Source organism: Zea mays, chromosome 4 (assembly GCF_902167145.1).
Source record: "Zea mays cultivar B73 chromosome 4, Zm-B73-REFERENCE-NAM-5.0, whole genome shotgun sequence".
Lineage (NCBI taxonomy): Eukaryota > Viridiplantae > Streptophyta > Magnoliopsida > Poales > Poaceae > Zea > Zea mays.
The window spans coordinates 172,120,965-172,147,684 of NC_050099.1; the positions used below are offsets into that span (position 1 = coordinate 172,120,965).

The 26,720-nt window shown below is 46.6% G+C and overlaps 2 protein-coding genes and 1 pseudogene across 3 annotated transcripts; all 3 read left to right on the plus strand.

Annotated features, from left to right (window-relative positions):
* The first annotated feature begins 1,089 nt into the window (after window positions 1-1,089).
* Window positions 1,090-2,441, plus strand: LOC100282276 (nudix hydrolase 4). Its single transcript, NM_001155188.2, has 2 exons — window positions 1,090-1,648; window positions 1,785-2,441. The coding sequence occupies exons 1-2, from the start codon at window positions 1,265-1,267 to the stop codon at window positions 1,884-1,886; spliced, it is 486 nt and encodes a 161-aa protein (NP_001148660.2). The 5' UTR covers window positions 1,090-1,264; the 3' UTR covers window positions 1,887-2,441.
* A 3,934-nt stretch (window positions 2,442-6,375) lies between these two features.
* LOC100275194 (uncharacterized) lies at window positions 6,376-10,998 on the plus strand. Of its 2 annotated transcripts, XR_004857549.1 has the most exons (7): window positions 6,376-6,787; window positions 6,917-7,027; window positions 7,145-7,230; window positions 7,326-7,420; window positions 7,733-7,858; window positions 7,938-8,876; window positions 8,950-10,998. XR_004857549.1 is itself a non-coding variant. In NM_001254839.2 (6 exons), the coding sequence occupies exons 1-6, from the start codon at window positions 6,685-6,687 to the stop codon at window positions 8,095-8,097; spliced, it is 681 nt and encodes a 226-aa protein (NP_001241768.1). In that variant the 5' UTR covers window positions 6,536-6,684; the 3' UTR covers window positions 8,098-8,262. The 2 variants fall into 2 exon arrangements, 1 of the variants encoding a protein (NP_001241768.1); NM_001254839.2 differs by lacking the exon at window positions 8,950-10,998 and having other exon boundaries at window positions 6,536-6,787; window positions 7,938-8,262.
* A 983-nt stretch (window positions 10,999-11,981) lies between these two features.
* Window positions 11,982-26,720, plus strand: part of LOC103654073 (ribosome production factor 1-like) — a 30,532-nt pseudogene continuing 15,793 nt past the window's right edge.

Genomic DNA, 26,720 nt, shown 5'->3' on the forward strand with positions numbered 1-26,720 from the left:
GGTGGCTTCAACTCACAGCGATAGACAGTCTATCAATGCAGGTCGGATCCAAAAACCGACAATGATAGTATATGGACTGACAACATTTTATACAACATCATAGTAAGATAAACTTTATATCAAAACTATAGAGTTTAAAGATATCTAAAACTTTATAGTTGATTTTTTATTTGATATGGTTTTTTATTAGTCTAAATATATAACATAAGTCCATAGGTCACATCTAATTAAGATGATTAACAATGTCAAATAAGGATGGAGTCAACATCTAAGTTTTAGTACTCAATAAAATCTATAACTTTGTAGTTAATATTATTTTTTGAGTATCCCATACGATATAAGATTCAAAATTATGCGAGTAAAAGAATAACGTCAGCTATATATAATAATCACATGCGTTGTGTAGCTCAGTTGTTATGTGTGCTTGGGGAAATGTTTACACGGAGGCCTCGAGTACGAATTCTAGAAAACATATCGACGAAGAGGCTGCTCTGTCAGTGTCGATTGCGTACTAGAGCTAAATCCAACCGAGATAGAGCAGTAACAGGGGTTCTAATCTAGCAGCGATTATAAAATTATGTAGTGGGGAATTAAATGGGTGGTGTGAAGACAACGTTAGAAGTTGAAAAACGACGAGACATAATTAAATTCTTGCATATATATAAACCTGACTATTATTCTTTTATGTACACACATCAAAGCTGGATTAGTGGCTTACCCAAGGGAGAACTCTTGCCATCTTTATCTTATCTTAATAAGAATTGCTCATAACACGTCGTCCAGTAAATTAGAACACCATTACTAGAGATAGAATGACAATCAGCCTAGCTACTTTTCACAGAAGTCAAAAATATCCAACAAACTAAATAAGTCTTGTACGAAAACTGGACACGTCTGATTCAATATCGTTTGGTTGGAGTGAAACCCCCTGACCCACCTGAGACAGAGGCAAAGGCAGCAACATCTGCCACAGAAGATCCGATCCGCTCGGCTTGTCCACGTCGGCAGCCTGTCCTCGCGTCCATACTCCAGGCCCACGCATGTTACTCTCAGTTTTATTAATCACTCGGCACCTACACCACCAACAGCATTCCATTGACTTGACACGCTATAAAATCCCAGCTCCATGGCCGCAAACCAGCAGCTGCAGCATCAGCATCGTTCCATCCATCCATCCTACTATCCAGCTTCAGCCCGGGCCAGCCGCTCCACAGCAGCAAGCAAGCAAGGCTGAGAACGAACGAAGCAGCCCGCATCCGCATCCATGGCCGCCGTGCTGGTGGCGAGGCAGGGGCGCGAGCTGCAGCGGTACAGCCAGAGCACGGGCGGGCGCATCGTGGTGGGCTGCATCCCGTACCGCGTGCGGCGCGACGGCGAGCTGGAGGTGCTGGTGATCACGTCCCAGAAGGGGCACGGCATGATGTTCCCCAAGGGCGGGTGGGAGGTGGACGAGTCCATGGACGAGGCCGCCCGGCGCGAGGCCCTCGAGGAGGCCGGCGTGCTCGGCGACACCGGACCGGTCCTCGGCCTCTGGCACTACAAGAGCCGCCGCTACGTGGACCAGACCTACGAGGGCTTCATGTTCCCGCTCCGCGTCGCCGACGAGCTCCACCAGTGGCCCGAGATGGCGTCCCGCAAGCGCACCTGGGTGAGTGAGTTAGCTGAGTTCTCGTCCTCCGGACGCGACACCACCCCCCCCCCAATCCCCATGCATATGTATCTAGTATATATATACGACATGTCATCTGACCGTGCGCTCGCGACTGGATGTGGATGGAACGCAGGCAACGGTGCAGCAGGCGATGGACGGGTGCCCGCACTGGTGGATGCGCGAGGCGCTGGAGCGGCTCGTCGCGCGGCAAGCCGTGCTGCAGTCTGCCCTCTGATCGTCGTCATCGACTGGGGTAACAAAAGAGGCGGGAGGCGCGAGCCACCATGTGCGCACGCCGCCACGGCTCTCTCTCTCTCTCGGTGCAGCGGCAGGCCGGCCGGCCCGGCGTTCCGGGTCTGGAATTTGGTCGCCCTCACCGGAGAGTCGAACGGCGCGCCGCGCGGCTCGTGTGCTCTGGCGATGCTTTCTTGTGACCCCCCCTGACCCCGAGGCGCGGAGTCGTCGTTGGCAAATAAAATCATCAGCTCGTTTTTAGAGGGCGGATGGTTTAGACGAAATGGAAAACAAAATCTGAACTGGACGCCTAGTGGAAGGAAAAGTAATAGAACAGCAGCGCGAAACAATTCGGCGATTCTTTCGAGTAACTGCACAGATTGTAAAATTTTAGTGGTGACTCGTTTCTTGCCCTTGGGTGGCACCGTGGCAGAATTGTTACGAGCTGTTCAATTCAAAAAAGAAGAAGAAGAAAAAGTTTCAGGCATAAGTACTGCTATACACTGCTAGTAATTACTACTCGTCGCTGCTGCTGGATTAAGCGGTAAAGATGCACAAGGGACAGCAACAGGCCGAGGTGTTTTCGCAGCATCTCCAACTTTGCTGTCGCAAACATGCTATGATTTCCGGATCAGACAAACACACGTTTCGCGATGTCCATCCACCCAGACCCAGACCCAGGAGCCAGGAATAAGGATGAACCCACACCATGCCAAAAGCTGACCCTGTCGATCTGGTCCCGAGCACTCGAGCAGAGCAGCGACAGCTCCAGGGCCCGGCGGGGCCTCCGCTCGCCGTGGCAGCGCCCATCACGCAACTGTGCGTGCGCCTGTGCCTGTGTCCTGTCCTGTCCTGTGCGCCGGGACGTCGCGCTCGCTGGTTTTTCTAGAGCGTGGCGCGCCGATAAGAACGGGCGGGGCGAGGGCATGACGGCATGTGCGCCCGAGTTTCGCTGCCGCAATGAGTAAACTACTCCGGCACACCGCGACGTGCCGACGGCGACACCCCCTCCCTCCCGGCTCCCGCTGCAGATGTTGTAGCCCTTGTCCCCTTTCGAATTAAATTTGCCGCGGAGCTGACTTGAGCCGGCCACCCGCCGAACACCAGATTTGTCTCTGGGACTGGGACGGTAAAATTTATTGCGACAGGTCGGCAGGATCGCTGGGCAGGGCTGGTTTCGCAAAGCACTACTATGGGCGATGATTTGTCTGAAAGAAACTGGATGTGTCCATGTGTGCCTGGAGCGTCGTTAGCCCAAGCTTTAGTGCATAGTACAAGCTATCTAGTGTGAGGTGTTTTAAGAGGTCTCTAGAAAATTTATTGAAAAAATTATGAGACGTGGACTCTTTACGAATAGCATGTCTCTATAAGATTCTTTCTTTATATATTTATGATCTTGTTTCTTAGCGGTTTTTTTGCATTTGAAAACTGATCTACAACCTATATCTATAGACCATGTTTCAGTTTTTCGAGCACTAGGTATATCTAAGATAGTCGTTCATACAAACTAATATATCTAACTCTTATATCTTATTCACTAAGACACGACTTTTTTTTTCTATGTTGTATGAGTAAAACCGCATATTAGACTTAACGAACGTGCTATAGACATTTTTCTTGTACTGTATAATTAAAACAATGATTGACAGAAATGATTAATGATAACTACTGGATGTGGGTCCACGTGGTGCATGTCCAGAGTGTCAGCGCGGAGGGTGAAGTCGTAGTAGCACCAGGTTCCCATGTTAGATTCTTAATATATAGTTATTATAGATATAGATTACTCCTACGTCCCGTTTGGATCACTGGAATTGAATTATATTCTAATAATAATAATAGTTTAGACATATATCAATTAAAATAATTCGGTTTTATACAAAATATATCAGTATACTATTATCAGCAATATGTCAGAGATATTTATGTGCTAATTTTTTTACGTATAGAGGAGTGAATCAAAGATCGCCTTGTAAGTTACAGATTAGAAATAAATTCTAGTAATACATAAAATCGTTTCTCATTTTTCATCCCATGAATTTAAAATAAGCTTATATCATAACTTTAGAAAGTGGTAGGTTGTCAGATTTCAAACTAAATAGGTTAATTTATTAAGTGAATTCTAATTTCGATCCAAACGCCCAACTCTAGTTTTTTTCCCACGGGACTTGCAACTAGGCCTGCTAATGGCAAAAAATCCAATCCACTCCCACCCATACCCAAATCTAATTACTTTGATATCCATCCCACACCCAACCAAAAATACTAGAGGGAAGTTAAACCCAACCCATCCAATAACATTATTGATCCCAAACCAACCCGTAATTGGGTGGAAACCCATGGAAAACCCGTGGGTTTAGCTTATTGTCTCACATTAAGCCAACTGCATACACATTTTAAAAATCACATTTTAAAGCAGTAAATTAATTCAAATGAAAACGTTTTTAACTACAAATTTGTATAACTCAGCATGATGTACATTTTATATTTTGAACATTTCTTAATATGATAAACTAAAAATAAATTTGTTCATAAAACCTATCTCTCTCATAGTTTATGGAACTACGAGAGATATGTATAAATTTGTGCATATTGTTAGAACTATCATGTGAGATGAACAAATGATCAAACAACCAAAATAAACTTTGTAGATCTTGAAAAGTTATAGAAGTTTGTAGTTGACAACTTTTTCATTTGAAGTCATATTGTCAACGAAAACTATGCCTAAATTTAAAAAATTTAAAATTTGAATTTTGAAAACAACCTCGAAAGAAAAAACCACCAACATGAAAGTTGTAGGTATTGAAGAGTTATGAAACTTTGTAGTTGACAATGTTTTGGTTTGAAATCATCTTGCCATACAAAACTATGTTTGAATTTTGAATTTTAAAATTTTCAAACTACCTCGGATGGAAAAACCACAAAAATAAAAGTTGTAGGTCTTGAAATATTATGAAACTTTGTAATTGTCAACTTTTTTATTTGAAATCATCTTATCATTAAAAAATTCGTGTGAAGTTTTCAAATTTAAAATTCAAATTTTGTAAACGGTCTCGAATGTAGAAACTATTAAAATAGAATTTGTAGATATCAAAAAGTTATGCAACTTTATAGTTGGTCACATTTTTAAATAAAATGGTACTGATAAAATGGTATAGTATAGTATGTTGTGTGTGACTAAAGAAATCAAAGACTTTTCTAAACCTGAAATAAAATGGTACTGATTAAGGTGATAGTCTGATTGGTGAATACCCATGGAAACTCATACCTATACAAATCTATCTATACCTATGGGTATCCACCATTTTGACCCACAATATAAAATAAACCCACCCAACCCAACCCGTTAATAATTAAAACTCATCACAATCCACCAAAACAAAACCATTTCTTAAACCCACCTAAAATACCCATTTACATCCACCCCATTTGCAGGCCTACTTGCAACTGGCGGATAGGGGACAAAGCGGCCGCGTCGCCGGAAACGGTGAAAAGATCTTTTGGTTGATGCTTGGTGGTACCACAGAGGTTAAAAAAAATGTGAGATGCCAACGATAAAGATGTCTTGGTCTGCATCTTGGGCTCTTGGTTATCTCACCTTCACAGCCACATCAGGGTAGCGTTCCTCGTTGCATGCGGAAACACCTCATTACCAGTCATCATCATTCGCTGGCGGAGGCGCAGAGCAGCTGCGTCTAGCACGAAATGTTCGCGTGGTTGCGGTCAGCAATGTACCCAGAACTCGACGGATTCGATCCGCAGCGGAATGCCAGAAATCGTCGTTGGTCTGGCGGAACGAGCCTGTTCAACTTCAAGCAAAGGCAGCTGGGTATCAGCGTGTATGTTAGTTCCGGACGGGGCCAGTTCGAGATCGGCTCGGCTGGGTGGTCCTGGTCATAGTATACTGTCTACTGGCCGGCCACTTGACAGGCTCAAGCTACGGGACAAGAGTAGTAGGACCGCGTCCTCGGCGACGGCGGCGGCGGCGCGGTTGGTGCACGAGCAAAAGCCTCTGGAGACTGGACCAGATCGTTGCCTACGGACCTCGTGGGCCTGGAGGACGGACTTCCCCATGTGTGCGCTGTGAGCAAAAGCCTATCCAGCCCGCACGCGAACATTGCCCGCTCGCATCGCACCACATGCAAGGAAGGCACACGCCTTGGTGTCCAGTTTGAGCCCAAGGGCCAAGGCAACTAATACTGTAGCAATGCGTACTCGGATTTTTTTTAGCCCAAAGTCCATTTTGAGCTACCAACGATAATAACTGTATATCATTTGCTTGGGATTATAATCTATTCAGATTATATAACCTAACTTATTTTAAACTAACATATTGTCTCGTTCGGTAAGTATTGCAGGTGCATGGACGGCAGATGAATGCCTTTTTTTTTTCCGCCGAAGAAATTTCAGGGGTTCCGATCCGTATCGACGCTCCGCTGTCCGAAAAATCGCGAGTATCTTGTGATCCAACCAGACATTTGGACAGTAGCGTGGCGTCGTCGCTGCTGGCTGGCGCGCCAGCGGAGGTGACGGCACGCTTCAGTTTGTTCAAGAGTGCGGGTCTAGTTGCTCGGTTATCCTATTCCTGCGGCCTCGGCCTGTCCGCCTGTATTTTAGGGGGCCCGTGGGGCGTGGGGGCACGGGCACCCGCACAAGCTGCGCTGCCAGTGCCAGCGCTCACTCGAACGCCGAGACCCGAGAGGAGCAAACAGCCAAAAAGAACGGAAAGGGGAGAGCAAACAGCCAAAAAAGGACGGACTTGCGCGACAGGGTCGAAGACTCAGAAGGGGAATCTCCGGAGGATGGAGGTGGGCAGGACTCCGCGGCGACGGGCGTCCCCAGCGGCAGCGGCGGCGGCGGCGGCGGCGGCTGTGCCTTCGCTGCTTCTGTTCGCCGTGCTATTCGGTTAGTCACTCTGCCTACTGCCTCCGCCGCATGCATCTGGCCTGGCCACATCTGCTAGCTCCCTCCACAACTCGTCCGTCTGCTGAATCCGTTCCGTGCGTTCCTGCGCTCCTGGTTTGTTCCTTGAAGTGGGCCGGGCGGCGGCAGCGTTGGGCGGCCCGGGGCCGGCGCTATACAAGCACGCGTCGTTCTTCGACCGCGACGGCGACGGCGTCGTCTCCTTCGCGGAGACGTACGGCGGTGAGATGCTCGTCCCCGCTCCCCCGCCCCACATATTTTACTTTGGCCTCGCGTCCATGGTCCGCCGGCCCCGCCTTGTAGTGATGTGATTTCGTCTGGCCTCGTTCGCGTCGGCAGCGTTTCGGGCCCTCGGGTTTGGACTCGGCCTGTCCAGCGCCAGCGCCGCCTTCATCAATGGCGCCCTTGGCAGCAAGTGCAGACCTGTAAGACCCCCCAACCCCAACCTTCATCAATGCCACCAGATGTCTCGAGATGAATCTTGTTTTATATCCTCGAGCACACTACACTGCACATGCAGCAAAACGCGACGTCGTCGAAACTGGACATCTACATAGAGGACATCCGGAGAGGGAAGCACGGGAGCGACTCCGGCTCGTACGACGCCCAAGGAAGGTAGGTTCATTCGATCCACTGCCATCATCCGATCCCACTGCTGAACCAGAACGATAGATATAGTCTAGATGCACCGACCGATCGGTGCCGTTTGGTTCACATATTTGTAACGTAATGGGTAACAGATAACGTTACATCATGTTTGTTTTAGTCCAACCGTAATGAGATACCACACTAAAATTTGATATCAGTCTATTCAAATTTGTTACCGCCAGTAATCGAGCGTAAACCATTACCATTATCATTTGCGTTACATTTTTTTGAACCAAACAACACCATCCTTTTTGCTGACGCTCGAATTGAATGCTGCAGGTTCGTTCCGGAGAAGTTCGAGGAGATATTCGCCAGGCACGCGAGGACGGTCCCCGACGCCCTGACCTCGGACGAGATCGACCAGCTGCTCCAAGCGAACAGAGAGCCCGGGGACTACAGCGGCTGGTAAGTAATGACGGTAATTTCCCTCCCCGGTGACTACAGCTCTCACTCTCTCCGTTTGTCTTTTTTCTGTCCTCGAAAGGGCTGGCGCGGAAGCGGAGTGGAAGATCCTGTACAGTCTCGGCAAGGACGGGGACGGCCTCCTCCGCAAGGACGTCGCGAGGAGCGTCTACGACGGGACACTGTTCCACCGGCTCGCGCCCAGATGGAAATCTCCCGACAGCGACATGGAGAGAAGCTGATAAGCGTGGTCCGGGAGAACTGAACCGAGAGGACCGTCCTATTGATGTCGTCTTGCGCTGGGCTGCTCTGAACTGAACAAGTCTGGACATGCCGTCAAGCGACATGTGGGTGTGAACACTCTTTCGGGTCAGATTATTAACAAGAAGGGTGTGACCGTGTGAGTGTGAACAGAATCGGCCGTATAGATGTACATGAGGCACGGGCCCGTTGACCCGGCCCGAGGCCCGTTTTTTTGGCCCGGTTCGCGCCCGGCCCGGCACGTATGGGATGAGCCCGGGCTGGCACGGCCCAGTGGAGCAGGCCGTGCCTGGGCCGCTGGCCAGACACGTGGGCCGGCACGGCACGACCTGCTCCACGCGGACAACCCGGTCGGGGCCCGTAGCCGACGCCGCCCGTGCCCCTTACCTCCTCGCCTCCTCGCCCCATGGGGCCCACCTCTCAGTCCCTCCGCTCGCGCTCGCACTCGCACCCTGCTCCCTCTCTCTCCCGACTCGGCGGCGATTGACTTGGCGATTGGCGATTCCCCTCCGATGCCTCCGTCGCGGCGCCGCCCCTGTCCAGCGACCTCGGCTCCCGTCCCCGACGCCGGTGACCTCGATCCACCAGCTCCTCTCTAACCCCTCTCCCCTCTCTCTCGGTGAACTATGTGAGTTCGTGTTGTCGTCTCGTCCTCCCCTCCGGCCCTCCCCAGCTCGCCGTCGTCTCTAATCGGTCTCTGTCTGTCGTGTGTCGTCTGGGTGGCCCCCGTGTTCTCCGGCATCGGGCTCCGGTAGCACAGGTAAACCCTAACCCTAACCCTAGATCTTTCGTAAACCCTAACCCTAACTGTATAATGTTTTGCTCTTTTGTAGGTCAGTTGCTGATGCCTCGTCTTCCTCCTCTGGGGTAGATCGGGCACGGCGACTGCGTGCTCCGTTGAGGGACGGTGCTGGAGATCGACCGTCCGCGGTGAAGGTCGCCATGGCGGATGATGACGATGTCAATCCGGTCACCGGCAACGACGACCTTCACGCGGCAGGGCTTGTCCCAGATGACGAAGACGACATCCAGGCTGACGCGGCTGCTTTGCTCGGTATCGATCTAACCTCTGCTCCTGTCGATCTAAGTTCTAATCCGACCAACGCTGGTGGAGGGCCTGCTACGGCCACCGATACTCCGGTCGGCTCCACCAGCACCGATGGTGGTACTGGTACCTCATCTGTTGGTAAGCGTAAATCTACTGTCTGGGTTGATTTTGATGAGGTATTTGAGAAAGTGAATGGGCCTGGGAGGATTATATTGCCCGTGCTCATAACCCTAGGTTTACCAAAGTGTCTAGACAGACCACCACTAGAGACCTTCTGAAGCTTTTCACTGAACGACGTAATGTGCTTATCAATTCTGTGTTGCCTGCTACTTCTTCTAATTCAAAGGCTATGGATACATTGACACCTTTGTTTGCTGGTTATTTGGGTCCTGATCCTTCTTCTAACTACACTCTTATGCATCAACGTTGTGCTTGTCATATCATTAATCTCATTGTTAAATCTGGAATGAAGAGACTGAAACCTTTTTTGGAAGATTTTAGAACTGCAATTAATTTCTTAAATGCTTCTAATTCTAGAATAGCAGCATTTAAAGAGTACTGCTTAGCAAGGGGTGTTAGACCCAGAAAATTTGGATTGGATATGGATGTTAGATGGAATTCTACTTATTTGATGCTTAAACACTTGGTCTCATACAAAACTGTTTTTTCTGTCTTCATCAATTCACATTATGAGTCACAATTATTGCCTCCTAATCATTGGTATGTTGCTGAGAAGATTTTAGAGTTTCTAGAATTGTACTATGACTCTACTGTTGTTCTGTCTGGTGTTTATTATCCAACTAGTCCACTAGTTCTTCATCATATTCTGGAAATTGCATCTCATTTGAAAGCATGTGAAAGAGATTTAAATCTTAGAACTATTGTGTTTCCAATGCAACTTAAATTCCTTAAATACTGGAGTGACATACCTTTGCTATATTCATATGCATTCATTCTGGACCCTAGAGCTAAGATGAGAGGTTTTTTTTAATGTGTTGCATTTACTTGGAGAGTGCACTGGGTGTGAGTACAGTACATATTATGCTGATGTAAAAAATGAATTGTATAAACTGTTTACTAAATATGAGACTAAGTTTGGTGCAGTTAGGGCTCAAAGGGCTGCTCAGCCTTCTATTCATACAGGTAAAAGAAAACAAGCTTGGGGAAGAATATTTGGAGATTCTAGTTCAGGTGTTGTTGGTCCTCCCCTAGCTCTACCCCTTCTGCTTCATCTTCATCTGCTATTTGTGAGCTCTCAGCCTACTTAGACAGTGACAATGTCACTTCTTATGAGGATGATTTTGATATACTTCTCTGGTGGCGTGACCACAAGCTAACATATCCAGTTTTATCCATAATGGCAAAGGATATTATGTCTGTTCCTGTATCTACTGTCTCTTCGGAGTCTTGTTTCAGTTTGACAGGGAGGATAATCGAGGAGCGACGACGACGCTTATTGCCTGAGAATGTGGAGATGCTGACTTGCTTAAAAGATTGGGAATTAGGAGAAAAGAGAGAACAACATGCTGTTGACAATCCAGAGCTTGAGGACTCATTCCAGAATTTATTTCTTGATGAAGATGAACCTGTTGCTGCTTAGTTGTAGTCTTCTAGACTATGATGTGGTCATCTGACATGTGCTTTCACTGCTTTGTCATTGAGTGATTGTGAGAGAGTCATTTTGTATTGTAATATACATTTGTAACAGATACAAACTTAGTGATTAAACTTTGAGCTGGCTGCACTCTTTTTTCCTTTCTAGGGTTTCTCACAAGGGTGAGTTTTACCTAGAAAGGTTTTTAATGAGGCAGCATTGCACAAAACAACTCATTTATTATATTTGTCTATATTTTGTGCTATTTTTTTTAACTTTGGTTAAATTTCTCTATGTTTTCTGCTGTTTGGGATCTCTGACGGGCTGGTGCTGGCACGGCCCGTTTTTTTGAGCGTGCCTAGCGGACTGGCCCGACACGAAAAGTGACCCGGAGGGCCGTGCCTAGGCCAATGGCCAGGCACGTGGGCTCTCTAGGCACGGCCCGTTAAGCCCGTGTGGCCAGGCCGGCCCGTTGGCTGATGGACCGTGCTTCCCCGGGCCCGTGCTGGGTCGTGCCGGGCCGGCCTGTTGGCCATCTATAATCGGCCGAGGAGGTCCACCAGACCAGACGACGACGAATGCTTCGGTTGCGTGCGGTGCGGTCTGTCTGTTTGTATCCCGTGAGCGCGATGGTTGCAATAATCTCTACTCCTACATGCAAAGTGGCTGGCAATGGATTTGAATGCTTGGCATTTTCCTGTCCGTGATGCCGTGGTGCCTGCCAGCTGTTCGCTGTCCTCGCCTCGTACTTGTGAATGAATAGAAAAACCCCGTTCAGTTCGTAATGCCGTGCCCGTATATATGTGAGTCTGCATGCAGACAGACCTTCCCATCTGCTGCACAGACAGCACAGTTCATCAGTCTCTTCTGCAGGTGGCATCTGGCTCGTAATCATCTGTTGTGCTGCTGCGCGTGTTAACTGCTGACTGGGTTTGGTCGTAGTATCAGGGAAAAAAATTTGGTGCAGCACTGCTGCAAACCAGAGTGTTTACAGCTCCTCACAAAAAAGAGGATAGACCCCACCCGCAGCAACAAAAATGTTATCTGTTGGATCTGCAGGTGGGGTCCATCCACCTTTTTGTGAGAGGCTGCAAACCACTCTGGTTTGCAGCAGTGCTGCACCAAATTTTTTTCCTAGTATCAGGCTATCAACCGCATGCCTGGTCGCGTGCATCAAAGGGAATATCACAGCTCCTGGTCATGGCGCAGGGCGGGGCTTCACTTGTTTTAATCAGCGTGGCTGGTGGATTCTCTTAGGTCGATGCAGCTGGTCACTCCCGATAAATGAAAATTAAAGACGAAAAAAATTTCTCTTTGGTCGAAACCACTGTAAAACTGAGAGTATTTTTTTTTCAAAGCACAAATGCACACAAAAAAAACATATCTACCAGCCCGTTCTCACCACCGATGGCGCGCCCTCACAGTCACAGCCGCCAACGTTCCCGCCGCTGACAGCGTTCTCGCTGCTATCCCTTAACCCTAGCCGCCGCCGCCGCTGCCGCTTAAACCCTCGCTGCGCCGACTGCAGCAGCCCCCGCCTGCGATGGGGAAGGGGACGAAGAGGAAGCAGCATCCCGCCGACTCGGCGCCGCCCCCGGGCGACGAGGGCGAGGGGAGGAGCGGGCGGAAGGGCAGGAAGGAGAAGGCGGAGGCGACACTGCCGTCGCAGATTAAGAACAAGGACAAGCGCCGCGAGGTGCATGCCAAGCTTAAGCGAGAGAAGAAGGCCCAGAAGCGCGCGCTGGCCCGCGAGCGCGGCCAGGCCGCTTGCTGCGCCGAGGAGCAGGCAAGCCCGCGCGCTCTTCGAACTGTCCACTCCACTCCACCTGTAGAGTTTTGTAGCTTTTGGTTCGGTTCTGATTGCTTCGGGTGTTTGCAGCCGCCGGAGAGGCTGGTGCCCCGGACGATCGAGAACACAAGGGAGCCCGATGAGGCTGTGTGCCGGCCCGACGACCAGGAGGTTCGCATTTCTTGATGCCACCATGCTTATATAAGATTATTGGTCTGCGTAAAATACTGACTGATGTGTTCAATTCGATGCAGAACTAACGAATAGGTAACTACGAACTATGTATGAATGCCAAATAGTGTCATCGATTAGAATTTAGAAAGAGCCTTTTCGCCTTGCCATGGATGGAGCCAGAATTTTTTTTAGGAGGGGTTGAACTAAACCCTATAAACAATATAATAATCTTACTAAATCACTCGCAATAGACATATTGTTGGGTCTATGCTTCGTCGCCGAAGGTCTTCAAGGGAGAAGCAGCTTTCGGCTGAAGCTGTTTGTATGAGATGGCCGAAGGTTCCTTTCCATGAAGCTTCGACAGTATAAACCGACTTAAAGATAGAATGACTTTTTAGTCCATGAAGGTCTGAGTCAATGTTGTAAGCTTTTATAAGGGGCATACTTGTAATTCCTCACAGGCTGCGTCCTGTGCCTATAAATAGTGAACAGTATTCCGTTGCTGTTCACACATTCTGGTAACTGCAATCGCATATTCTGGAATTCAACCTTTTGCCAAGGCAGAGGTATTATTGTATTCAATGATTAAACATAAGAAGTAAATATAATATAATTCGTATATGGTTTATTTACTTCTTTTGTACCTTTTATTTTATTTTATGTCGTCTTACAATATCTATTGAAATTTTATTACGAAAATTTAAGCTTCGTAATTTTACTCTCATCAACCTTCGTCCAAGGCCCATTATCCTCAAGGGAATAATGTTTCATGGACGAAGGACGTTAACATTTAACACTTTATGTTGCCTTGTTCTTAATTCATAGCACTTGAGAACAAGTTCCCAACATTGGCGCCCACCTCCGGTGAACTCACTTCCACTTTTTGAGCTGATGGCTTCGTTCAATGATCGAGCTGGGGCTGCTTCGGACCCGAAGCTGGTGCTCCCGATTACAGGCGGTTCGTCCTCAGAGCCAGCCAATAAAAAGCAGAAAAAAGAAGCACAGAGAAGGGTACAGCATGTTGGGGTGCAAGGACCCTTCATCAAGTCAAGATGGTCTCACATTCCTATCACCTTCTCCCAAGAGGACCTTCAGCTCAAAGATTACCCACACAACGATGCCATGGTTATCTCTTGTGTTATCAAAGGATTTCTGGTTCACAATGTCTTGGTTGACACAGGCAGTGCAGCTGACATCATATTTCCTAAAGCCTTCAGGCAAATGCAAGAGCCAGAAGATAAGATTCATGATGCTACACATCCTCTTTGTGGCTTCGGAGGGAGACAGATTGTAGCACTGGGAAAGATCACCATGTCAGTGACTTTCGGATTCATCAATAACACTAGAACTGAGCAAATTGTGTTTGACATTGTTGACATGGAATACCCTTATAATGCAATTATTGGTCGTGGTACCCTCAATGCCTTCGAAGCAATCCTTCACCCTGCTTATCTTTGCATGAAGATACCTTCGGATCAGGGACCCATCGCTATTCATGGAAGCCAGGAAGCTGCCAGAAGGGCTGAAGGAAACTGGACTGATTCAAAAGCAATCCATAACATAGATGGAGCTGAAGCTTGCGAACAATACAAATTCAGAAGGGAGAAAGCAGCTTCAGCAGATCAGCCGAAGCCCATGCTCTTATGTGAGGATGTAGCAGAACAGAAGGTGCTGTTGGGCTCTCAGTTATCCGAAGCACAAGAGAAAACCTTGCTAAGGTTCTTGTTCAACAACAAAGATGTTTTTGCATGGTCAGCCAATGATCTCTGTGGAGTTAATAGAGATGTTATTGAGCACTCGCTCAATGTTGATCCATCCTTTAGACCCAGAAAGCAAAGGCTTCGGAAAATGTCAGATGATAAAGCTGAAGGTGCTCGCAACGAAGTCAAAAGACTCCTCAGTGCAGGAGTTATCAGAGAAGTGAAGTACCCAGAATGGCTAGCTAACACTGTTATGGTAAAAAAGGCCAATGGCAAGTGGCGAATGTGCATCGATTTTACAGATCTTAACAAGGCTTGTCCGAAGGATGAATTCCCATTACCAAGGATAGACTCTTTAGTTGATGCAGCAGCTTCTTCAGAGCTCATGAGTCTGTTAGACTGTTATTCAGGCTATCACCAAATTTGGATGAAGAAGGAAGATGAGCCGAAGACTAGCTTCATAACTCCAAGTGGCACATATTGCTATCTTCGGATGCCTGAATGGCTCAAAAACGCTGGAGGAAGTTTCAGCCGAATGACTGCGAAGGTTCTCCAATCTCAAATAGGCAGAAATGTGCTAACTTATGTTGATGACATCATTGTAAAAAGCACGAAGCAGGAAAATCATATTGCTGATCTGCAGGAGACCTTCGCCAGTTTCAGGCAAGCTGGCTTAAAGTTAAATCCAGACAAATGTGTCTTCGGAGTAAAGAAGGGGAAATTTCTTGGATGCTTGGTTTCAACAAAGGGAATTGAAGCTAATCCAAGTAAAATTGAGGCTATACTTCGGATGGAGCCACCAACTACAAAGAATGTAATACCCACTTTGTAAGAAAGATTTAAAGGGAGAAATTATATTTCTTTATAGACATGTGTGTTATCTTTATTCAGCATTTCATGTGGACACCTCACTTAAACAAATAAAATAACTAAAGGACACCACCAAATTGTGCATCATGATGGAGTTTTGCTTGTATTATGCAATTGATAATAAAATAATAATAATAGAAATACAAAAAATGAGATGGGGATTTGAATTTAACCCAAAATTGCACTTTAGGGTTTTTAGAAATAATATGAAAAGAGAAGGAAGAAATTACTATGTGAATAAAAATGAGTATAATATATATATTATTCTTATACAGATTTGAGTTTGTACATTTGACTCAAAGGTGGAGTTCATAACAGGATTCAAATTTAAATTAGAGATTCAAATGAAAAGAAAATAAATCAAAAAGGGAAAGGAGAATAAAAGAAAAAGGAATAAAACCCTAGCTGGGCCGACTCTATTCATTTCGGCCCACTAAGCATTTCCAGCGCGCGCAGCTCATCTTCAACCCGCGCCCAACTCCTCCTTTCACTGGCAGGTGGGGCCCGCATGCCAGCCGCTGGCTTCCGCGCGCGCGCACTTGATCGGTGACTTGGTCACACTGCCGCGCGGGCCCGCTTGACCAGCCGCACCTTCGCTCGCGCGCTCAGGAAAGGAATAGGCGCTGACCCGTGGGACCGGCTTGACAGCGCCGTCTTCTCCATACGGCGCGGCGCGTTCGTGACCGATCCAGCCGCCGGGGAAATAGGAGCGGGCTGACCGAATCCGGCGGAGTTTGAACCGGTCGCCCGGGGATAAATAGGCCCCTCCGTGACCCATCCCGCACTCACGCCCAGCTGAGAGTCCATTGCGTTCACCAGAGGAGGAAGAGAGCGGGAGGCAGTGAACGTGGGAGACCGCCGCCGTCGTTGAACCGCGTCATCAACGCCCATCCGCTCCGATTGCCTCGTCCTGGGCATTCGGGTGGTTGCTCGGGACACGCACAGGGCAGTGACCGGGTGCGCGCGACGACGACTGGGTGGGAATTTCTCGCCGTAGTCGGACCTCCCCCGCGGAACCGCATCGTCACGTGGCCAGCGTCGTCGGGGTCTCGATTGCCGGTATGTATCCGTCCCTCGTGTTCGTGTTATCCCCCGCATGGTAGATCCCGATTTAATTTGATGTTTAGCGCTCGGGGAGCGTGGATTGGCGATCTCACCGGCGCTCGGCGGGGTGAGATGCGGCGGCGCCGCCGTCGCGCGTGACCGAGTGGGGAAGATGCCCTCGGGGCCGTCCATCTCGGATGTGCGGCTGCGATTAAAACGAGAGATACCCCTTCGTTTCATTAAAACTGGACCGTCGATCGCGCAGTGTAGTGCCCAGATTAGATCGGGCGTGGGCAGATCTCGAGCATAGATCCTGAATCCTACGGTAGATTGTAGGAGTGGAGTAGTGATCAGCGCCGGTCTAATCTTGACCGTTCGTGTTTGATCGGACGGCTGCGAGCACTGCATCCCCCTTCGCGGGCGCGGATTTACACTTTGGCCCCTCGGTTTCATTGAAATAAACCCGCCGTCCTGGGACCCTGTTTCCAGTGTCTTGGAAAACTTGCTCCGAAGCCCCTGTAGTTGTTAAAAATTGAACCCGCAGTCCATCTGGTGGGTTTCCTGTGTCTCGGTTGCATTTGCGCCAGGGCCCCTGACCTTTTGTTTATTATGCGCCCAGTCCTGAGCTCATGAAAAATCAAATAAATAAATTCAGAAATAGATTTTTAATATAAAAACAATTCCTAGAACTTATTTAATCCATAGAAAATTCATTTTTAGTCCAAATCACTCCATTCCAGTTTCTAAAATTTTGTAATAATGTTCTCTATCACATAGTGGCTCTGTTTTGACATGAAAACAGTAAGAAAAATTATTTATCATTTAATCCTATTTTAATCACATTAAACCTTAGGAAATTCATAACTTGAAATCTATAACTCCAAATCTAGTGATTCCAGTTCCTATGATTTCAATTTAATGTGTAGATTTTTACTGTATATTGTATTCATCTGTTTGGTGTGATGTTGATTTTAGCTATACCATGTATGTATTGTGTTGATGCGAGTAGACGAGCAAGCCACTGTGGAAACTGAGGTTCAACAAGTAGAGGTAGCTGAGCAGGAGCTCGTGGAAGGCAAGTTGTGCCCTTGATCACTTCTTTTACCTATTCATGTTCTTATTATTCATAATGATCTGCATAGGATAATTTTGCTGGGACCCAATAGGATACCCTAGATTTGACTATCTCTATACCTTGCTTCACCACTGGTTTTACTACTAAAGTTTTGGGTAGTACATGCTATTGCTTTATGTGGATTTGGGTATAGAGATATTCATCACTCATTGTTATACTATTTATTGTTATCTGTTTTATTCTTCCTTGTTCATGTTAAGATCATTATGTTAATGGGAACATGGAGAACCACCCGGGAAAACAGTGCTACCACAAGGGTTTAATGGGACGCCCTTGGCTGACTAACTAGGAAAGCTAGTGGAAGACTACCTTACCCGAAAGGGGCAAGGGCAGTAGGGGAGAGGTCAGTGCGGGGAGGTCCCTGGTTGATTTTGCTGCGATGGCTGTCAGCCAGGAACCCTGTACTGGATCTTCCTATAAACTGTAGCGGGTTTTCGGAAGCTAGTGGAACTTTGTAAAGGCCTCGTAGTGGATCCCTAGCCATTCACCTCGGTAGTGTCTAAGGGCCTTGCAAACCCAGGCGACATGGGATACACGACTTGTGGGTAAAGATGCGCAACCTCTGCAGAGTGTAAAACTAGTATACTAGCCGTGCTCACGGTCAAGAGCGGCTCGGACCCTCACATGATTAATTATGGAACTTAAATTCAATTTGACATTTGCATCGCATTTGGGATTATTTTACTATTACTGTTCTTTATTATTATTAAGGTTTGGTATTTACTTACACTTAGTAATTGCTAATAAAATTTTGACCAACTTATAAAAGCAATGCTCAGCCTCAACCTCTATTTCATTGATCAGCCTTACACTACATGAACTCCCACCTTTGGTGAGTTCATGCCACATTATTCCCCACGACTTGTTGAGCTATGAACGTATGTGAGCTCACTCTTGCTGTCTCACACCCCCCCACAGGAGAAGAGCAGGTGGTCGAAGAGGAGCCGCCTAACACTGAGGAGTTCGATCTGATCTAGGTGGCGTGTCTCGGTCGACATTGGCGCCGACGATCCTTAGTTCGTTTTATGTTTACACTTTTATTTTGTAATAAGTCTTCCGCTATGTAATAAATACTCTGATGTTTTACGACATTTATCTCTATACACTCTGTTATTATATATGTTGTCTTCTTGGCGCATGTATGAGATGCACCTGGCTTTGTTCCTTAAAGCCGGGTGTTACAGAAGTGGTATCAGAGGAAATGTTGACTGTAGGACGAAACCTAGATAGAAATGGACAAAACCCTTATCTACTTATCTTACTCTGATTCATTCCATACTTACCTTATCTTGATCCTATCTCACCTTCTACTGTTCTACTCTGATCATTCTTACCTTTTCTACTCTGAGACAAGATGGATTTCAAACCTTGGAATCCCTACCCCTATGACATTCTTAAGAGTTAGGGAACCCGAAACAAAAGTTAAAACTATTTTCTTAAAAAAAAATGTTGGTTGATTGTGCTGATGCTAAATGTCTGATTTGCTTCTTTGATTGATTGAATTATTATAGATGGACATCTTAGCATGTACCAACATAAGGTATTGAATTAGCTATAGTAGGTGAAATATTAATCTGCTTAGCTAATAAATCCCCCAAAGTAACACGATTGTAATTACTGCCTTGTCTACTGCTCTTTCTTACCATATGTATCTAACTCAGATGGTCAATACCAGGAGGGGTGGTGGAATTGATTTGCCTCCTAACCGACACACTCGAAGAATTTATAGACAACCTCAGCCGCAGCCTGCAGAGATGAATCCCCCTAATCCTCCACCAGGCGGAGTTGACCCACTGGTTGCTGCTCAGATGGCGGTGATGCAGCAAATGGCGGACACTATGGCTGATATGCGTGCCCAGATGCAGCAAGAACGCCAAGAGATGCGTCAGGAAAGAGAAGACATACGCCAGGAGTTGCGCCAGGAGAGAGATGAGATACGCCAAGAAAGGAGGGCGCAACAACAGCAACTGCAGCAACAAATGCAACAGCAACAAGTGCCACTGCCTCCACCACCACCACCGGTTCCACCTCGTGATAAGCACCGGGAGTTTATGAGTCATAAGCCACCTACATTCGCTAGCTCACCTGATCCACTGGACGCGGATGATTGGCTGAAGTCCGTTGAGAAGATGCTGAATATTGCACAATGCACTGATCGGGAGAAGGTTTTATATGCTTCTGGACGTCTGACTGGTCCTGCTGCTGATTGGTGGGATTCATATACTGCTGCCCACGATGCTGCGGATACTATCACTTGGGCAGAGTTCAGTACACAGTTTAGGAACTACCATATTCCAGCTGGGATGATAAAGATCAAGAAGAAGGAATTTCTGTCGCTGAAGCAAGGAAGTATGTCAGTCAGCGAGTACCGTGACAAGTTTATTCAGTTATCCAGATATGCCCCTGAGGAAGTTGCTGAGGATGAGAGAAAGCAGGAGCATTTTATTGAAGGACTTAATGGACCGCTGCAGTATGCTCTAGTGGCACACACTTTTCCATCATTTCAGAGGCTACTGGATAAGGCTCTTGCTATTGAACACAAGCGTGTTCAACTGGGAGATTTGAAGAGGAAGGCTATCTCACAGGGACAGGGTAGCAGCAGTGTTCGTCCTCGCTACAGTTCACCACAGGGTACACCGACTCGACCCGAAGGACCACGCCCAGTTCAGCAATCACCACTGAGGACTCCACCTCCTCGACAGGCTACTCCCACGGGCACCCCGACAAAGTTTGCAGGACAGAGTCCGGGCACTCAATGTTTCAAGTGTGGGAAGATTGGTCATTATGCAAATGTCTGCCCACATAGGATTGCTACTACTCCAGCTCAGAACAAGCAACAGACCCCTAGCAAGGGATATTCTATAGCCAGGGTGAATCAAGTCAGCGTTGATGATACTCCTGATGGTGGGGACCTCGTAATTGGTATGTTTTATGTTAATACAATTCCTGCAACCATATTATTTGATTCTGGTGCTACACATTCATTCATGTCTGCTCGATATGCCAACACAAATGAAATACCACTGCTAAATATGAGAAAACCCATGATAGTAATTACACCTAAAGGGCCTGTTGAGGCGAATCAAATGACACGTAGATTGACATTAACCATTATGGGTAGAGATTTTGGAGCTACTGCTATAATATTAGAGTCAAGCAGTATAGATCTGATCCTTGGTATGTCGTGGCTAAGAAAGGCAAAGGCCGTTATAGCATGTGGTAGAGGTACCATAGAGCTCACTACCACCAAAGGAGAAAGATTTCAAGTTAATATTGCAGTGACCTCCTCATCCATGCGTGCAATGTTCTTTATGCCTGAGGAGTTTGTTGGTGATAATATCCGGGTGGTTAGAGATTTTCCGGATGTCTTTCCAGAGGAGTTACCAGGGATGCCACCTGATAGAGAAGTTGAGTTTGTTATTGATCTCTTACCTGGAACCGCCCCTATTTCTAAACGGTCATATAGAATGTCCGTAGAGGAGTTGAAGGGACTGAAGAAGCAGTTGACGGAGTTACAAGAGGCCGGTTACATTCGTCCGAGTTCCTCACCTTGGGGAGCACCGGTCTTGTTTGTACAGAAGAAGGATGGATCGCAACGGATGTGTGTGGATTATAGATCTCTTAATGATGTTACAGTGAAGAACAAGTATCCATTGCCCCGTATTGAGGATTTATTTGATCAGATGAGAGGTGCAAGAGTATTTTCGAAGATTGATCTCCGATCGGGTTACCATCAGATGAGGATTAGACCATCGGATATTCCCAAGACGGCTTTCTCGACTCGATATGGATTATATGAGTTTACTGTTATGTCGTTTGGATTAACCAATGCACCAGCTTATTTTATGAATTTGATGAATAAGGTGTTTATGGAGTATTTGGACAGGTTCGTCGTGGTATTCATCGACGATATTCTTATCTATTCTAAGAATGAAAGTGATCATGAACAACATCTAAGGTTGGTGCTACAGAAGTTACGAGATAATCAACTCTATGCTAAGTTCAGCAAGTGCGAGTTTTGGATTGACAAGGTGCCATTCCTTGGTCATATTATTTCTAATGGAGGAATAGCTGTGGATCCTGCTAAAGTAAAGGAGATAATGGAGTGGAGAGTGCCCACTACAGTTACGGAGATTCGGAGTTTCTTGGGACTCGCAGGATATTATCGGAGATTTATTGAAGGATTTTCTAAGATTGCTAAGCCCATGACATCGCTTTTGGAGAAAGGAAGAGAATTCAAGTGGGATGAGAAATGCCAAGAGAGTTTTGATCAATTGAAGGAGAGATTGATGTCACCTCCAGTATTGATTATGCCAGATCTGCAGAGGGGATTTGACATTTACTGTGATGCATGTGGCCAAGGACTTGGATGTGTGCTCATGCAAGAAGGACATGTGATCGCCTATGCATCTCGTCAGTTGCGGAAACATGAATTGAACTACCCCACTCATGACTTGGAGCTGGCAGCCGTTGTGCATGCACTTAAGATTTGGAGACACTACATTATGGGAACTAAGTGCCAAGTATACACGGACCATAAGAGTTTGAAGTATATATTCACTCAGAAGGATCTCAACCTGAGGCAACGCCGTTGGTTGGAGCTCATTAAGGATTATGACTTGGAGATTCACTATCACCCAGGCAAGGCGAATTTGGTTGCAGATGCCTTGAGTCGGAAGGAGCATGTTCACTCCGCTTTCGTTGTCCAGCTACCTGATGAATTAGCAAAGGATTTTGAGAGGCTCAACCTGGGAATTGTTACACATACGGAAGGAGTTACTATTGAATTGGAACCTACCTTGGAGCAAGAAATTCGTAAAGGTCAGGTTGGTGATGCCAAAATCCAGGAGATCAAGGATCTGATAACAGAGGGTAGAGGCCCAGAGTTCACAGAGGATGAGCAAGGCACGATATGGTTCAAGAATCGGATCTGTGTTCCCGATATCGATAGTCTTCGGGAAACCATATTGAAGGAGGCACATGATTCAGTTTATTCTATCCACCCTGGGAGCACTAAGATGTATCAAGATTTGAAGCAAAAGTATTGGTGGTATGGACTGAAAAGAGATGTGGCTGCTCATGTGGCTAAGTGTGATGTGTGTCAAAGAGTCAAGGCCGAACATCAAAGACCCGCTGGACTATTGCATCCATTGAAGATACCTGAGTGGAAATGGGAAGAAATTGGTATGGATTTTATTGTTGGATTACCCCGCACTCCTGCTGGGTATGACTCTATTTGGGTAATTGTGGATAGATTGACAAAAGTGGCTCATTTCATACCTGTGAGGACTAATTACACGGGAGCCAAGCTAGCAGAATTGTATATGACTCGGATAGTTTGTCTACATGGAGTACCTAAGAAGATCGTGTCTGATCGAGGACCACAATTTACTTCTCGATTTTGGAAGAAGTTGCATGAGAGCTTGGATACAAAGTTGAATTTTAGTTCAGCCTACCATCCCCAGACTGATGGACAGACAGAGAGGACTAACCAAGTGCTGGAAGATATGTTAAGAGCTTGTGCTCTTAAACATGGTGGTAGTTGGGAGAAGAGCTTACCCTATGCTGAGTTTTCTTATAATAATAGCTATCAGGCCAGTTTGAAGATGTCACCATTTGAGGCTCTGTATGGCAGAAAGTGCAGGACACCACTGTATTGGGATCAAACTGGAGAAAGACAGTTCTTTGGGCCTGAACTTATTCAAGAGGCAGAAGAACAAGTTCGAATGATAAGGGAAAATTTGAGAATCACACAATCCAGGCAGAAGAGCTATGCTGATAATAGGAGAAGACTACTGGAGTTCAAGGAGGGTGATCATGTCTATTTGAAGGTGTCACCACTCCGGGGTATGAGGAGATTTAAAGTTAAAGGAAAGCTGTCCCCTCGCTTTATTGGACCCTTCTTGATCTTAAAGCGAGTGGGTGAAGTTGCATATCAACTGGAGTTACCCGATCATCTGTCAGATGTACATGATGTATTCCATGTGTCTCAGCTGAAGAAGTGCCTCAGGGTACCTGAGGAGCAATTACCGATGGAAGACCTTAATGTTCAAGATGACCTGACTTATGCTGAATACCCCGTCAAGATTTTGGATACTTTGACTCGAGTTACGAGAAATAAGGTGATAAAGATGTGTAAAGTACAATGGAGTCACCACGGTGAAGATGAAGCAACTTGGGAAAGAGAAGAAGAGCTTCGCATCGATTTTCCCCACCTTTTCTCTACTTCTTCCTAAATCTCGAGGACGAGATTATTTTTAAGGGGGGTAGGATTTGTAATACCCACTTTGTAAGAAAGATTTAAAGGGAGAAATTATATTTCTTTATAGACATGTGTGTTATCTTTATTCAGCATTTCATGTGGACACCTCACTTAAACAAATAAAATAACTAAAGGACACCACCAAATTGTGCATCATGATGGAGTTTTGCTTGTATTATGCAATTGATAATAAAATAATAATAATAGAAATACAAAAAATGAGATGGGGATTTGAATTTAACCCAAAATTGCACTTTAGGGTTTTTAGAAATAATATGAAAAGAGAAGGAAGAAATTACTATGTGAATAAAAATGAGTATAATATATATATTATTCTTATACAGATTTGAGTTTGTACATTTGACTCAAAGGTGGAGTTCATAACAGGATTCAAATTTAAATTAGAGATTCAAATGAAAAGAAAATAAATCAAAAAGGGAAAGGAGAATAAAAGAAAAAGGAATAAAACCCTAGCTGGGCCGACTCTATTCATTTCGGCCCACTAAGCATTTCCAGCGCGCGCAGCTCATCTTCAACCCGCGCCCAACTCCTCCTTTCACTGGCAGGTGGGGCCCGCATGCCAGCCGCTGGCTTCCGCGCGCGCGCACTTGATCGGTGACTTGGTCACACTGCCGCGCGGGCCCGCTTGACCAGCCGCACCTTCGCTCGCGCGCTCAGGAAAGGAATAGGCGCTGACCCGTGGGACCGGCTTGACAGCGCCGTCTTCTCCATACGGCGCGGCGCGTTCGTGACCGATCCAGCCGCCGAGGAAATAGGAGCGGGCTGACCGAATCCGGCGGAGTTTGAACCGGTCGCCCGGGGATAAATAGGCCCCTCCGTGACCCATCCCGCACTCACGCCCAGCTGAGAGTCCATTGCGTTCACCAGAGGAGGAAGAGAGCGGGAGGCAGTGAACGTGGGAGACCGCCGCCGTCGTTGAACCGCGTCATCAGCGCCCATCCGCTCCGATTGCCTCGTCCTGGGCATTCGGGTGGTTGCTCGGGACACGCACAGGGCAGTGACCGGGTGCGCGCGGCGACGACTGGGTGGGAATTTCTCGCCGTAGTCGGACCTCCCCCGCGGAACCGCATCGTCACGTGGCCAGCGTCGTCGGGGTCTCGATTGCCGGTATGTATCCGTCCCTCGTGTTCGTGTTATCCCCCGCATGGTAGATCCCGATTTAATTTGATGTTTAGCGCTCGGGGAGCGTGGATTGGCGATCTCACCGGCGCTCGGCGGGGTGAGATGCGGCGGCGCCGCCGTCGCGCGTGACCGAGTGGGGAAGATGCCCTCGGGGCCGTCCATCTCGGATGTGCGGCTGCGATTAAAACGAGAGATACCCCTTCGTTTCATTAAAACTGGACCGTCGATCGCGCAGTGTAGTGCCCAGATTAGATCGGGCGTGGGCAGATCTCGAGCATAGATCCTGAATCCTACGGTAGATTGTAGGAGTGGAGTAGTGATCAGCGCCGGTCTAATCTTGACCGTTCGCGTTTGATCGGACGGCTGCGAGCACTGCATCCCCCTTCGCGGGCGCGGATTTACACTTTGGCCCCTCGGTTTCATTGAAATAAACCCGCCGTCCTGGGACCCTGTTTCCAGTGTCTTGGAAAACTTGCTCCGAAGCCCCTGTAGTTGTTAAAAATTGAACCCGCAGTCCATCTGGTGGGTTTCCTGTGTCTCGGTTGCATTTGCGCCAGGGCCCCTGACCTTTTGTTTATTATGCGCCCAGTCCTGAGCTCATGAAAAATCAAATAAATAAATTCAGAAATAGATTTTTAATATAAAAACAATTCCTAGAACTTATTTAATCCATAGAAAATTCATTTTTAGTCCAAATCACTCCATTCCAGTTTCTAAAATTTTGTAATAATGTTCTCTATCACATAGTGGCTCTGTTTTGACATGAAAACAGTAAGAAAAATTATTTATCATTTAATCCTATTTTAATCACATTAAACCTTAGGAAATTCATAACTTGAAATCTATAACTCCAAATCTAGTGATTCCAGTTCCTATGATTTCAATTTAATGTGTAGATTTTTACTGTATATTGTATTCATCTGTTTGGTGTGATGTTGATTTTGGCTATACCATGTATGTATTGTGTTGATGCGAGTAGACGAGCAAGCCACTGTGGAAACTGAGGTTCAACAAGTAGAGGTAGCTGAGCAGGAGCTCGTGGAAGGCAAGTTGTGCCCTTGATCACTTTTTTTACCTATTCATGTTCTTATTATTCATAATGATCTGCATAGGATAATTTTGCTGGGACCCAATAGGATACCCTAGATTTGACTATCTCTATACCTTGCTTCACCACTGGTTTTACTACTAAAGTTTTGGGTAGTACATGCTATTGCTTTATGTGGATTTGGGTATAGAGATATTCATCACTCATTGTTATACTATTTATTGTTATCTGTTTTATTCTTCCTTGTTCATGTTAAGATCATTATGTTAATGGGAACATGGAGAACCACCCGGGAAAACAGTGCTACCACAAGGGTTTAATGGGACGCCCTTGGCTGACTAACTAGGAAAGCTAGTGGAAGACTACCTTACCCGAAAGGGGCAAGGGCAGTAGGGGAGAGGTCAGTGCGGGGAGGTCCCTGGTTGATTTTGCTGCGATGGCTGTCAGCCAGGAACCCTGTACTGGATCTTCCTATAAACTGTAGCGGGTTTTCGGAAGCTAGTGGAACTTTGTAAAGGCCTCGTAGTGGATCCCTAGCCATTCACCTCGGTAGTGTCTAAGGGCCTTGCAAACCCAGGCGACATGGGATACACGACTTGTGGGTAAAGATGCGCAACCTCTGCAGAGTGTAAAACTAGTATACTAGCCGTGCTCACGGTCAAGAGCGGCTCGGACCCTCACATGATTAATTATGGAACTTAAATTCAATTTGACATTTGCATCGCATTTGGGATTATTTTACTATTACTGTTCTTTATTATTATTAAGGTTTGGTATTTACTTACACTTAGTAATTG

Coding starts and splice junctions, on each gene's coding strand:
- LOC100275194 (NM_001254839.2), top strand. CDS start 6,685: ATGGAGGTGGGCAGGACTCCGCGGCGACGGGCGTCCCCAGCGGCAGCG. Junction 7,231..7,325: donor TTGGCAGCAAGTGCAGACCT/GTAAGACCCCCC, acceptor CTGCACATGCAG/CAAAACGCGACGTCGTCGAA. Junction 7,421..7,732: donor TCGTACGACGCCCAAGGAAG/GTAGGTTCATTC, acceptor TGAATGCTGCAG/GTTCGTTCCGGAGAAGTTCG.
- LOC100282276 (NM_001155188.2), top strand. CDS start 1,265: ATGGCCGCCGTGCTGGTGGCGAGGCAGGGGCGCGAGCTGCAGCGGTAC. Junction 1,649..1,784: donor CGTCCCGCAAGCGCACCTGG/GTGAGTGAGTTA, acceptor GATGGAACGCAG/GCAACGGTGCAGCAGGCGAT.